Raw genomic sequence first — 13,907 nt, 5'->3', positions numbered from 1 at the left:
TGAATATAAAATGCGTTACCATGACCACCAGCTAAAACGGTTGGTGGCATGTGAAGATCACAATGACATATACTCCAAATAATTAATAATTGTAATGAATTGACCCCTAAATTCTCCATCAATATTGTTAAAAAATCAGGGCGGTCATTTTATTTGCCAGCAATGTTTTTCAAGACATAAAAAACAGTATTATTGATGCTGGAAAATTGCATAGACTATAACTATATTAGATCTTGAGGGTGACGTTAATGCGAGGCAGATTGAAACATATGTGAATGTGAGATTGTAATGAATTGAGTGTCATTTTTGGCATGGTTTGTTCTGTTCTTTGAAAATTTATGTCTATGGTTACTTTATTTAGTATTTGAATTAACAATTCAACAATATGGCAATGTTAATGTTAAAATGTTGCCTTCCTATATTTGTATAATTATTTATTTATAGAATAAGAGATTACGATTATATGAGTAATTATATAATTAGATGTAAAAATTATATTGTTATAGAAAGTGAATAATTATGCACCTGATTTAGTATAAGATTATTGTTTTTTAATTATAACCGAAGATTTTACAAGAGTAATATGATGATAATGGAAATTTGTCGTTACATGTTAAGAAGATTGTGATAAATGATCATAACTATCGAGAGTAACTCTTCTCCTCTATGGGTTTTTTGTCTTTGTTGTGTCAAAGATTGACAATTAAATAATATCCAAAGGACTATTTTCTACTCAAATTTTAATTCATTCTCAAATGTACATTAGCAAGAATATAAAAATCTAAATACCCATTTGTTTTTAAACTTTTGTTAAAATTTCAATTAAATCAAAAAGTAAAAAACATTATTTACCTATAAATTTTAAAACCTTTAAAGTTTATTTTATTTTCTCTTTTTAGTTTTAAAAACTATCCATTTCTCCCTTTAATTATTTTCCAAATTTAAAAACGAACTCTCCCCTCCTCCAAGTCTAGGGTTTTAGCCTCTCATATTTTTCCTATTTATAGTCTACCCCTAACCTTTTGAAAAAAATTTAGTTAAACCCAAGGTTTAACTCAACTTCTAGATTGTCGTTAGTGACCTTCTACCCCTGTCTTTGACATTTGAGACCAAGCTGCTGTGACATCCCCCTCATCTTCTTCCCATTTCTCTCTGGTCTAACATAAAATTTGATTGAAATCGAGTGAGAGATATCACTCAAATTCACATCGACGGGAGGGAGAAAGACGTCACGAATCCTCCCTAGTCTATTCTTCAGTTTGCTCTACTCTCATCCTCCCTAGTGAATTCACTATTTTGGCCAAATTTGGTGATTTTTGCCTTCTTCATTCCTCGATCTTCTACGTCTATAGGAAGGGTGTTGTGATTTTAGCTGGATTTGTTCTGAACTAAAGAGAAATGGGAAGAAGATTAAAAGGATGCCACAACGGCTCAATCTCAAATGCCAGAGACGGAAGGAGAAGGTTGCTAGCGGTGATTGAAAGGTTGGGGACGATTGTAAATGAAAAAAATATAAGAGCTTGAAACCTTAAACTTCGGGGTGGGGGGAGTCAGTTTTTAAATTTGCAAAATAATTAAGTTAAGGAAGAAAATTATTAGTTTTCAAAACTAAAAAAGAAAAAAAAATATAAATTTTTAAGGATTTAGAGTTTATAGGTAATATAACTATTTTACCTTTAAATTTAATTACAAATTTTATAGAAATTTAGAGACAGATTGATGTTTAAGCTTTTAAAACTCTACAAATATATTTTTTCGAGAATAAACAAGAACTTGGGTTGGAAATAGTCCTCTAGCCTTAAACTAGTAGGCATATGCTAACCAATCCAATCGGTTCTTCGTTATTGATTTTGAGAGTTTGACTGTACAAGTATTATTCGTGTTATCATCATCGTATCAGCATCTGAACATTTTTTATTTTGCCCAAATTCGAAGCAAGCAATGAATAAATTTCTAATGGCGTTTAATGTTCATTTGAACCCATCTTATTTTGAATTTTTAAATTTATACCAATTCAAAGGCTTAAAGAGTCCAAGATGCACACACAACTGATCTGATCCCCATCACTATGATGTTACTATCATACTTAATTGTTTTTAGATTTGCGTTAACATAAATTGACTTTGTATTTGTACCTTTTTTATATTATTATTATTATATAAATATTTTATTTCATATACTATAATGTTCATTTCCAATAATATTATATTATATAGTTTTTTTATAATCATATTTTACTCGTAAGTCAGTGGCCCTACCTTTTCGAGTCAAACCAAATTTGGGAAAATATTGGTTTCCCATCAATGATCAAATTACTATTTACTATTACTAAAATAAATTATGAATAATTAAAATTTTTCATTTTATTATATGTTTTGGCATTAATACGTGAATATTTTGATTTTGAAATAGACATTGGGACCCTTGGCATCTGGTTACCCAAATCTGCCACTAGTTGGAACTTGAGAAAGTAAAAGCTTCACGCATTTTTCCATGATAATGACGATTTCTATTTTTAAGTTGGGACCACATTAATTATATTTATTAAATTTCACAAATAAAAAATCTTAATATTCTCATTATTTAATTTTAAAATTAATTATGTGATGATGACATGAGCCACATACGCACCATATTATATATAGGCCATGAAATAGTCTGGTAGCCAAATCTTCTTATAAATGATCGGACCGGTCAGTTTATTTTTATTTTATTGGTTGATAAAATAATAAATTTTTATCATTTAATTTTAAAAAACAATATTTTCTCATCTATGGTTAATTTTAATAATAAAAAGAGTATTTATAAAATTTTTTATATTAATATAAAGTTGATAATATTACTTTAGTTTTTGACAGTTCAAAAAAAAATTATACTTAAATCTGAAATACTTTATTTTTTCTATTTTACTTCATATTTTTGTTTCATTATAAATCAATTTAAAAATTAATGATAATTATTATATTTAATTAAATTTATATATATGAAGTACACCAAATCATTTAATAAATAAAAAATTTAATAAACATGAGAGAAAATATTTTTTCAAATTAAAAGATAAAATTGTAATTTTATCAAACTTTGGGTAGGACATAGCTAGTTAAATATTTAGATTGGGCTGCAGTTTGGTGTTCATTCCTTCACTGTCACTGGTCCAGATGGATTTCGAGTGATGAGTGTGTGTGGATCGCTTTTTAACCATAAATTTCAAACTAATTTTAATTATTTTAAGGAGGATTTTATAATGAACAAAATTTTTACAGTAAATTATTTAATTTTTATAAAAGAAAAAAAAATATCTGAACCTGATAATATGTGAAAATTAGGGAATAAAAAAAAACATATTTATTTTATGAAATTAAAAATTGCTTGTGAAAGTAAGAGTAACAGTAGAGAATCTGAATAAGCAGCAAAAAGAAGCCACGTGTTAGTCATAAAATACTGATATTTTATTAAGAAAAAACGTACAGTCCTAACAATTAAGACACAGAGGATCAGCCAATCAAAATCAACCAGAAGTATCACTTCCTAATCTCGTAAATATCTCCAACTTTTGATGTCATTTATTATCGCGTTAATCTCAGCCTTTCCAGAGTTTTATGGGTCCCACTCTTGTCTACTCTGTTGTATTAACCAATTAATCACTAATTAATTACTCTTCTAATCTAACAATATAAAATAAAAATCTAATTCTAATTTTCGACAAATATATATATTTATATTTCTAAAAATTATTATAAACTTTTAATAATATCCACTCTACCAAAAGCAAGAGAGGTGGGTAGGGTCAAGAAATGCCCGTTTTCTATGTAAAATCTCTTTATTCAAGAAAATAAAAAAATATATAAATAGAAAAATATGAGAAGAAAAAGCAGAGAATAAAAAAGACCGGATATTGACAAATTTCATGTCACTGTTGTTCTTAGAAGGTCGTTTGTTTGTGCGAAGATTTCTTATCTGGGATCTCTCCCTTTCTCTCTCTAAAATCAACATAGAACTCACTTTCCTTCTCCGCAAAATTATATTAAATATAATTAAACTCTTTTATGTTTTGTTTTTCATTTGTGTTAAGAGAGAAAGAGAGAGAGAGAGAGAGAGAGAGTCTGGCCCAGCAGATCGAAACTACTTCCAGATGACGATCTAAGCTTTTTCACTGGTGTTGAGAAAATACGCACTTGCTTGTTCATCGTATAATTATTGTTTTTTCAGCTTTATCTTGTGTTGATAGTGTCACTTTGGACGCTCAAGTTGTTCCATCATGTGGAGTTTCTCTTCAATTCATTGAATCTATGGTGGATTCTTCAAGGAGGGCTGATTAGAGGATGTGGGTCTGAGGTAAAATTTTATTTTATTTTATTTTACTTTATACTTTAATTAATATATCACTATATATGAAACATAATATTTATTTTATATCCGATGATTTGGCTAATTGGGTTTGGGTTTACGCATTTATCTATCACTTAAGGTTAATACCCTTCACGTATTGTTGTTCTGTTCTTATATAATTGTTTAGTTATATTATTTTTGGTTTCTGGATTGATTTAATGATAATTCGATTTGACGAGTGATTTTAGTGTTTGCTAAGGTAAATTTTGCTTGTTTATATTTGCTGTCATGTCATTGGTTTAGATTTTAGTTGCATAGGATCTGTTCTATTAACATTTGTTAACAGTTTTAACATTTTTTTGTATTGATAGAGTCGTTGATAAATTAGAGTTGGTCTTTTTGATAATTGGTTATTAATTTTCCAGATTTTTTTTTTTTATTTCTGTGAAATACAGTCTCTAATGTGGATTTCTAAACATGTAAAGATATATGGTGATATAATGGTGTTCTGGGTTATAGTTTGTAATTAAAAATCCCAATTGTATATTTTTTATTCTAATAGTAGTGGTTAAGATGTTCCTATGCCAATTGTTGTGTTCATTTTAGCTTCAAAGGAAGTGAAGAGATTGCTGATGTATGAATTCCTTGGTCCATAGCTACACATAACAGATTTTAATTTGGTTTTGTTGGGTTGGGCACATTTGTTGGCTATACCTTCTAAGCAAATGAAAGTTATATTTTATGGTCTTCAATAATATTGGAATTTGTTAGACAATGATTTTGGTTTTTACGACTCCTTTTATAATATTTGATTTATGTATGGTTTAACCAACAACATAAGGGTCTTGAAATCATTATACCTATCATGCCACTTCAAAATAGTAGCTTTGATTGCTGGTGACTTCCTTGGCCAATAGGAAAATGAATTCTAATTCTCTGATTTGCATATCATTGAATTTGTTCTCAATGAAGTTATAATAAAATTTTCCATATCAGATAAATTAATGTCATTCATATTTAATAAATATAATATGTCTGACTTTTAATGTTGCTGAGGAGATTTTGTTGTGTTCCTCATGAACTAGATGAAATGAAAGGTAGCCTCGCCATTTATGGACTGATTGAAATTTTAATGGCGATGAATTTTTTAAATGTAGACCAAAATTTTGGTTATTGCAAGTATCCAACATTTACCTTCCAACAACCTAGGTATAGTGGATGTGTGTGTGCACACAATGCATGATTAGATATAACTTAAATCCTTTAAGGAAACTTGCCATTTCCTGCAAGTTCTTGATTATTATCCATATAACAAGTTGTGTGGAGAATTATAATGAGCAGTTTTACTAATTAAATTCTTTTGGAGAAGCTAATTATTTAGCCTGCTAATGTTGGGCATTTCTTTTATTGATTTACATTTTATTTCACGTATTAATACTTTTTAACTGATTGCCAGGAATGGGAACAAAAGTTCAGTGTAAAAGCTACTTGCCCGGATATTACCCAATGAGGGATCTTAATCAGGATAACAATTATAGCTGGCCACTATATTATGGAGATAGAACGTTGACAAATGGGCAGTATTACAATGGTTTCTTGCCTAGGGCTGCTGCAGAGGCATATTCAGGGTATGAAAAAGATGAAGTTAAGCGGAAAATGCTTGAGCACGAGGATGTTTTCAAGAAACAGGTATTCCTATTCTCACTTTTTTCCTGATCATAATTTTTGTTGCTTCTATAGGATGAATGGGATGTAGACGGTCTTCCCTTGATAGGGTCTAATCAAAGTCAGCACCCCATTTCTGATGTATTTATTTGATTTGCTTTCTTGACATTTGCATGTATCTGAATTCTCTGGCATCATCCAGGTGTTTGAACTTCACCGGTTATACCAAATACAAAGGGACTTGATGGATGAAGTAAAGAGGAAAGAACAACATAAGCATCAGATACCTGTCGAGACATCATTTTCGTCTAGCCACTTGGCCTCTCAAATTACATCTGAAGATGCTCGGAAATGGCATATCCCCAGCTTCCCTTTAGTGAACTCTGTTGTTGCAAGACCATCAATTTCAGGTATTGAAAACATTCATTCTCCTTTAAGTTCCATGAAAGGAAGCTGCACACAAGCTGGTCCCTTACCTTTCCAAAACGGTGATAGTTCAAAGGATGTTGAGTTTCTGGAGTCCAGACCCTCAAAGGTCAGGAGAAAGATGATTGATCTTCAACTTCCGGCTGATGAATACATAGACACTGAAGATGGGGAACAGTTCAGGGATGAAACAATATCTGGCTCGTCAAGTTATCTCCCCTATGGAAATCATAAATTCACATCCAATAGTGGTGTCAAGCTGTTGGCTGATGATGGGAAGAAGTCTGGTTGCCAGCTAGATGCTTCAAGATCTGATTCATATTTAAGAAGTACAAACAGTTTAGCTGACTTAAATAAGCCTATTCCAGTTGAAGAATCAAATACTTCTGCATATTTTGATCCTCTGAGCCATGCCTCCCATAAAGGGGAAATTAAAGGCCATGAATTTTCTATTAAAACAACACCACAGCTTCAAGGTTTGCCTAAGGATTTTTCTATGAACTCCCATCATTTAAGCAATGGGACTCCAAACAACCGACACTTAGACATTAATGAAAATGATAGAAGCTTGTTTTCTCATGTGATAGGAACAGGTACTTTTTTTCCTTGAAGTTCCAACTTTTTTTTTCATCATTAAGATTTAGCATCATCCCAACTTTTTTCCTTTTGACATAAAATGCATATCCAGATTTAGCATTATCATACATTAATGTATCGACGGCAAAAGGAAAAAAAGTTTTCTGTTTTGTTCTTCTCTTTTGCACACAGACAAGCTCATATGCACTGTCTTGCATTAGAAGGAGGGCATTGTGGCTTTCATTTATATGGAAAAATGTCACTGAGATCTTTGTCTTTCTTGAGTTTTCTGCTTTTTTTACCCTATTAGATTGCTTAGTTTAGTTCTGATGCCTTTATGTGGTTTCTGTTCACAGACCCCACTAAGAGTAACCTGATATCTGTTTCTCGAGGTCTTCAATATGAGAAGTTACCTATATCTTCTCAGTCAACACTGGGTCTGTTTAACAAAGCTCATGAACCTCCTGCTTTTTTGCTAACTGATCAACGCAAGGTAGATCCATTGAGAGAGAGGACAGTTCATGGGTTAGAAATTTCTGATAGAAATCACTCCAACAATAACCATCCCGAATTTGGTGTAGCTTCTAATATACCCAGTTCCTATTCAGTTGCTTCATCTTCTGGTTTGTTTAACTCCTGGCCTCACTCAGTTTCAGCTTGGGAAAAGCCTTGTGGTAGCTTAAACCAGAAGTCAATGTCAGTCCAGACACACTCATATTTGAATTTATCTGATACCTTGAGTAGGAGTCAGACTGCTGCTCAGACCTATGGGATATTTGGAGACAGTTGGAATCTAAACGGCAATCCTAGACCAACCTCAAGAGTTGAAGGTGAGTTGCCTAACCGGAATGGGTTTTATTATGGGTCCTCATCGGGAACCAAGGAACATGTGGTTCTGGCCCCTTCATTCAGTTATAATCAACTGAACTATGGTCATGATGATAATGTTGTCTCTGAGCATGTCATCAACCATGGTTCTGCAAAGTTCTATAAAGATTCAAGTAGTGTAGACATGAAATCTGCAAAAGATGGGAACTTTAATGCAGTCCAAGGTCTTGAATTTAAAGATGGAGGAAGGAAGAATGAGGACCTTACCATGCTGCCTTGGTTAAGAGCTAAGTCTTCTTGCAAGCATGAGGCAACCAGTACTGATAGGGATTTAAATTTTGGGGACTTGAGTTTTCTGAGATCTTCTCTGAAGCAGCCAGTGAATAACAATGAACCTGGAAATAACCAAATATTTACTCAGAAATTGAAGTCAGATTCAGATTCCAATAATGTTGAGACAGGCAAGGTTGAAAGAAGTGAATTCCTGAGTGACAGGAAAATTCTTGGGTTTCCCCTGATTGAAAAGTTTTATACTTCTAAGAATGATTCTTCATCTCTCACCTCCCCTTCTGTGTGCATTCCCCCTCCATCTGTAGTTGAAGTTGAAAATGGCAGGAAGAATAGAGTGCTTGATATTAACTTGCCTTGTGATGCTGCTGTTTCTGACTCAAGCCAACAGAGTGCAGATGAAGAACTGATCATAGAGAAGAAACCGGAAACAAAGGTTGCCAGTTTCAGGCATCACATTGATCTGAATTCATGTGTGAGTGAGGATGAAGCTTCATTGATGCCCACTGTTCTGAGCACTTCTGTGAAGACAGGAGGGATTGATTTAGAAGCCCCAATAGATCTTGAGACCGAGGATGATATCATGCATGGAGCAGAACATCCACAAAAGTCACAGGAAGCACCTCTACAATCACTTCAACAAATAACTGAACTGTTGCCTGATGAACTTGTCAGAGTAGCAGCTGAGGCAATCATTTCCATTTCATCATCTAGTCCTTGTGATCATTTGGATGATGCCACTTGTAATTCATCAGAAACTTCTGTGAAGGACCCCCTTAATTGGTTTGTGGATATAGTTGAGATAGTTTCATCTTGTGAAGATGATCTTGAAAGTAAGTTGGATGCTGTTTTGAGTGGCAGAGGGGGTGAGGCTAATGAGGAATCTTCATTGGAAGAAATTGATTACTTTGAGTCAATGACATTGAAATTGACAGAGTCAAAGGAAGAAGATTACATGCCCAAGCCCCTGGTTCCAGAAGACTTCAAAGTGGAAGAAGCAGGAACCACCTTATTACCAAATCGGACCCGAAAGGGCCAGGCAAGGAGAGGAAGGCAGTGGAGGGACTTCCAAAGGGACATCCTTCCAGGCCTTACTTCTTTATCAAGGCATGAAGTGACAGAAGATCTTCAGACCTTCGGAGGATTAATGAAAGCAACAGGTCACACGTGGCATTCAGGATTGACAAGGAGAAACTTCACTAGAAGTGGGTGTGCCAGAGGGAGGCGGCGGTCTGTAGTTAGTCCATCACCTGTTGTGGTAGCTAGCACTTGCACTCCATTGATGCCACAACTTTCTAATATTGAGGTGGGACTGGACGATGGAAGCCTAACAGGGTGGGGAAAAACAACTAGACGACCTCGCCGGCAAAGATGCCCTGCAGGTAATCTACCTCTGCCGATGGCGTAATATAGGAGGAGGCTTCTATTTTAGTAGTTGAGCATTTTATAGAGAAAAGTGGGGAGTTGATCCTATGGCTTTTGGGGAGTGAGGTTGTAGTGAGGCATGGGGATTTGTCTTTGTTCATTTCATAGCCCATAATTTTCCCTTAATTTGTCTTGTCTTTGGGTGTTTACCAACTTACGTATTATTCATAAATAATGTTGCATGATTTCTTCAGGGATGTATACCAACCTTGTTTTTTTTTTTTTCCCCCCAATTAGCTCCTGTTTAGAAGTAATTTATTCATTGCATTAGCTGTTCCTGGTCGACGACTTGGTCCAAGGCCAAGGGGACCTTACATTTAGAAGACAGATTTTCTACTAATGTTGCTAGATTGCTAAACCAAAATTAATCTAGAAGGAAGCCTTTAAACCTTCACACGGTGATTCACCAAATCCAGTCAAAATAATAGTAATCTGTTTGAAAATCTTTGATTTGAAATTGCGAGGAAAGTGGGTTCGATTGATTGACTGTTCTATCTTTTTGTTGAGAAATATTGTGGCAGACTCTTTCTCCCGCCTCTGCTTTTTCTTTACACTCAGGAATCATAGCACGCGCAGAGAAGGAGCGTGGATGGAACAGAAAAGAAAGAAAATCTAAGTTTGGTAATTTAGAGAGAAATGTGTCGGTGAAAGTGCCCCGATCCTATCCTGCTCTTTCCCCATTCACCCAATCAAATTTTATAAAAGAATCCATTCTTTCTAAAATACCATTCTTGTCCTCTCAGCTTTTTTGTTTCCACTTTTCTCCCCTTTTATTTATTGATTTTATATTTAGTTTCTAAATATATACTATACATCATCTAGCACACCTATTCATATTTTAATTTTTCCAACTTTATTTTTTAGTAAATGCAAATAAAAAACGTTTATAATATATAATATAAAGGATAACTCTTCATATAAATTATCTTTAATTAAAATAATAAAAATATTTTTTCAAATATTTTTTTTAAGAGCAAAAGTTAATTTCTCCGTTTGATATAATTTAAAATATCAAAATTTGACTGAAATAACACTCTTATCATAATTTTGCTTTCTGATCAACGCAATTAATATGCAATTAGTTGAGCTAATTATCGAAACCGGGAAGGGAGAAAATTGTAATTAATTCAATATTCTTGGTCAAAGTAAAATACTAGACATAAGCAACCTTAATCAGGCCCCGTTAAACAATTGACGGGGTTGGGCTTACCAGTTTAAATAAAGTGACAGTGACAGCGACACTGACACTGACACTGACGCTGAAATAGAATGAAATTGATCTTTCTGGTTCTGGGCATCAGTTTTCTGTTTTCCAAAGTGTGGCGGGAGTGAGACTGGAACTCTTCAATGAGACACCAAACAAACGACCTAATTAACACATGGCGAAACTCATCTCTTTCTTTCGTCGCTCCACGAAACCCTTCCTTCAACTCAAATATCTCTCTTACTCAGCAACGCATTTGCACCCACATCAAACCGTTCCTTCAATACCCCTGTTCTTTTTTCTGGGTATCTGCAAAAACATCCGTTCTCTGAAAAGAATCCATGCTTTGCTTATTGTAGACGGATTGGCTGACGACCTTTTATGTAACACTAAACTGGTTAGCGTCTACGGTTCTTGCGGCCATGTAAAGTATGCCCGTCTATTGTTTGATAGATTGCGAGACCCAGATTTGTATTCTTTTAAAGTGATGATGAGATGGTACTTTTTGAATGATTTGTACAAAGCGATTTTGGAGTTTTATAAATGTATGAGAAAATGCGTCAAAGAGCATGATAATGTTGTGTTTTCGATAGTTTTAAAGGCCTGTAGTGAGTTGCAAGATATTGATGAAGGGAGGAAGGTACATTGTCAAGTTGTTAAGGCAGGAAGTCCTGATGGTTTTGTGTTGACGGGTCTTGTCGACATGTATGCCAAGTGTGGAGAAATTGAATTTTCTCGGGAAGTGTTTGATGAAACAGTCGATAGAAATGTGGTTTCATGGACTTCAATGATTGTGGGGTATGTACAGAATGACTGTGCACAGGAAGGATTGATTTTGTTTAATCAGATGAGGGAAGCGTTAATCGAAGCCAATCAATTTACATTAGGCAGCTTGGTGACCGCGTGCACAAAGTTAGGATTTTTGCATCAGGGAAAGTGGGTTCATGGTCATGTGATTAAGATTGGTCTTGAACGTAATTCAATCTTGGTGACAGCTCTCTTAGATATGTATGCGAAGTGTGGAGAAATTAGAGATGCTAGATCAGTTTTTGATGAACTTTCAGCTATCGATTTTGTATCATGGACGGCAATGCTTGTTGGATATGCTCAAAGAGGCTATCCTAACGAGGCTTTAAAATTGTTTACAGATAAGAAATGGGCTGGAGTTTTGCCCAATTGTGTTACTATAACAAGTGTGCTTTCAACATGTGCACAACTGGGGAATTTGAATATGGGAAAGACAGTACATAGTCTTGGGATTAAGCTTGGATTGGAGGGTCCAGCAATGATCAATGCTCTAGTGGACATGTATGCCAAGTGCCACATGATTGAAGATGCTCGTTACATATTTGAGACAGTTACAGACAAGAATGTAATTGCCTGGAATTCCATCATATCTGGGTATTCCCAAAATGGGTATTCATATAGAGCACTTGAATTGTTTCATCAAATGAGATCAAATTCTATCTCTCCTGATGCAGTAACATTGGTGAGCGTCTTCTCAGCTTGTGCTTCCCTTGGTAGTTTCCAAACTGGTTCTTCTCTTCATGCATACACCATAAAAGAGGGCCTACTATTATCAAATGTCCATGTAGGCACTGCCCTGGTGAACTTCTATGCCAAATGTGGAGACGCTGACTCTGCTCGCATGGTTTTTGATGGCATGGGAGAGAAAAACACTGTGACATGGAGTGCAATGATTGGTGCCTGTGGAATGCAAGGGGATGGTAGTGGGTCCCTTGCACTTTTCAGTGATATGTTGAAGGATAAAGTGCAGCCTAATGAAGTAATCTTTACAACAATTTTAACTACCTGTAGTCATACAGGGATGGTTGGGGAGGGCTGGCGATATTTCTATTCAATGTGCCAAGACTTCAACTTTGTGCCTTCCATGAAGCATTATGCGTGTATGGTTGATCTATTGTCTCGTGCTGGCAGGCTTGAAGAAGCCTTGGACTTTATAGAAAACATGCCTGTTAAACCAGATGTTAGTTTGTTTGGAGCTTTCTTACATGGATGTGGAATGTATTCCAGGTTTGATCTTGGGGAGGTGGTGATTAGGAGAATGCTACAGTTGCATCCTGATAAAGCTTGTTATTATGTGCTCATATCTAACTTATATGCTTCCGATGGAAGATGGTGTCAAGTTAATCAAGTGAGAGAGTTGATGAAGCGCAGAGGTTTGAGCAAGTCCCCTGGGTGTAGCCAAGTGGATTTAGATGTTGCTGATGATTTCTCATGTTCTAGGGTGGCATCTGTTGCTTAGTTGGGCTCAGTAGATAATACTTGCCAAGCTTGAGGTAATCAGGTTTAGCAATCCGAGCTATAAAATTAATAGTCCTCATAGAAGCTTATTGAAGGGGAATGGTTGAGGAATGTTCGAACAGGTTATATCTGCTCTTCTGCTATAAACTCTCTTGGACCAGTGCTCGCATTCACGATTAATGTGAGTGATGCAGAAAAAACAGTCTGTAACATGTTGAAATCTATTCAAACAGATAACAATGCATGCACGACAGTACAAGTATTCCATGTTCCGGGAACTTCATTGAAGGAATTGTGATCCAGAAGGTTCTTCTTGTTGTGCTTGTACACCTTCTCAGTTAAAGATATACTTTTTGCAGTTTGAGCATACTTGCCCCAAAATTTTGAACTTCATGTAGTCCTTTAAACATGAGCATGAAGAACTCTGATGTGTCAATCTCAACCTGAAGAATTATCGTGCATTAAGGTCCATCCACAAGCTTGATGGAAGCTTGTGATATCAGGCGTAGCTTCAGCAACTGAACATCAGAATATTGGCTTATGTTTGGATAAATGCTGGGACTCCTGTAAATGGTGGGGGTTTGTTAAATTATATGTAGATTTCCCAAAGCTTATTGGGGTAAAAAGACTGAATCAATTCTTTCCTGGGGTATATTGCCTCTGTGTTTGGGTAGAATCGGTACGTTGCAAATTCCTTGCAATACCAGTAAGTAAATTGTTTCAGCGGGAGGGAGATCAGCTGAGACTGGAGTCAAATGTACAAGAAACTTTTTTTTTTTTTTAACAAAAAATTGTTTATAGAGTTGTTAATTACACGTGTATTAAATATCTATGAATACTGAAATAAATAGTTTATCCTAATACGAATCAAGAAACCTTTTCTTTTTGTTGGTTTATTTAC

At 34.8% G+C, this 13,907-nt stretch overlaps 2 protein-coding genes across 2 annotated transcripts; both read left to right on the top strand.

The window, feature by feature from the left end:
* The first annotated feature begins 3,891 nt into the window (after positions 1 to 3,891).
* Positions 3,892 to 9,730, top strand: LOC123214483. The gene is made up of 4 exons (XM_044634270.1): positions 3,892 to 4,335; positions 5,786 to 6,018; positions 6,197 to 7,013; positions 7,353 to 9,730. The coding sequence occupies exons 2-4, from the start codon at positions 5,788 to 5,790 to the stop codon at positions 9,518 to 9,520; spliced, it is 3,216 nt and encodes a 1,071-aa protein (XP_044490205.1). The 5' UTR covers positions 3,892 to 4,335; positions 5,786 to 5,787; the 3' UTR covers positions 9,521 to 9,730.
* A 1,036-nt stretch (positions 9,731 to 10,766) lies between these two features.
* Positions 10,767 to 13,869, top strand: LOC123213956 (pentatricopeptide repeat-containing protein At2g03380, mitochondrial). The gene has a single exon (XM_044633609.1). The coding sequence runs from the start codon at positions 10,917 to 10,919 to the stop codon at positions 13,005 to 13,007; it is 2,091 nt and encodes a 696-aa protein (XP_044489544.1). The 5' UTR covers positions 10,767 to 10,916; the 3' UTR covers positions 13,008 to 13,869.
* Positions 13,870 to 13,907: the final 38 nt, after the last annotated feature.

The sequence above is a fragment of the Mangifera indica genome, chromosome 4, assembly GCF_011075055.1.
Source record: "Mangifera indica cultivar Alphonso chromosome 4, CATAS_Mindica_2.1, whole genome shotgun sequence".
Taxonomy (NCBI): domain Eukaryota; kingdom Viridiplantae; phylum Streptophyta; class Magnoliopsida; order Sapindales; family Anacardiaceae; genus Mangifera; species Mangifera indica.
Note: the sequence above shows the minus strand (reverse complement) of the source record. Positions and strands in the feature narration are given on the sequence as shown.

Coding starts and splice junctions, on each gene's coding strand:
- LOC123214483 (XM_044634270.1), top strand. CDS start 5,788: ATGGGAACAAAAGTTCAGTGTAAAAGCTACTTGCCCGGATATTACCCA. Junction 6,019..6,196: donor AGGATGTTTTCAAGAAACAG/GTATTCCTATTC, acceptor GGCATCATCCAG/GTGTTTGAACTTCACCGGTT. Junction 7,014..7,352: donor TTCTCATGTGATAGGAACAG/GTACTTTTTTTC, acceptor TTCTGTTCACAG/ACCCCACTAAGAGTAACCTG.
- LOC123213956 (XM_044633609.1), top strand. CDS start 10,917: ATGGCGAAACTCATCTCTTTCTTTCGTCGCTCCACGAAACCCTTCCTT.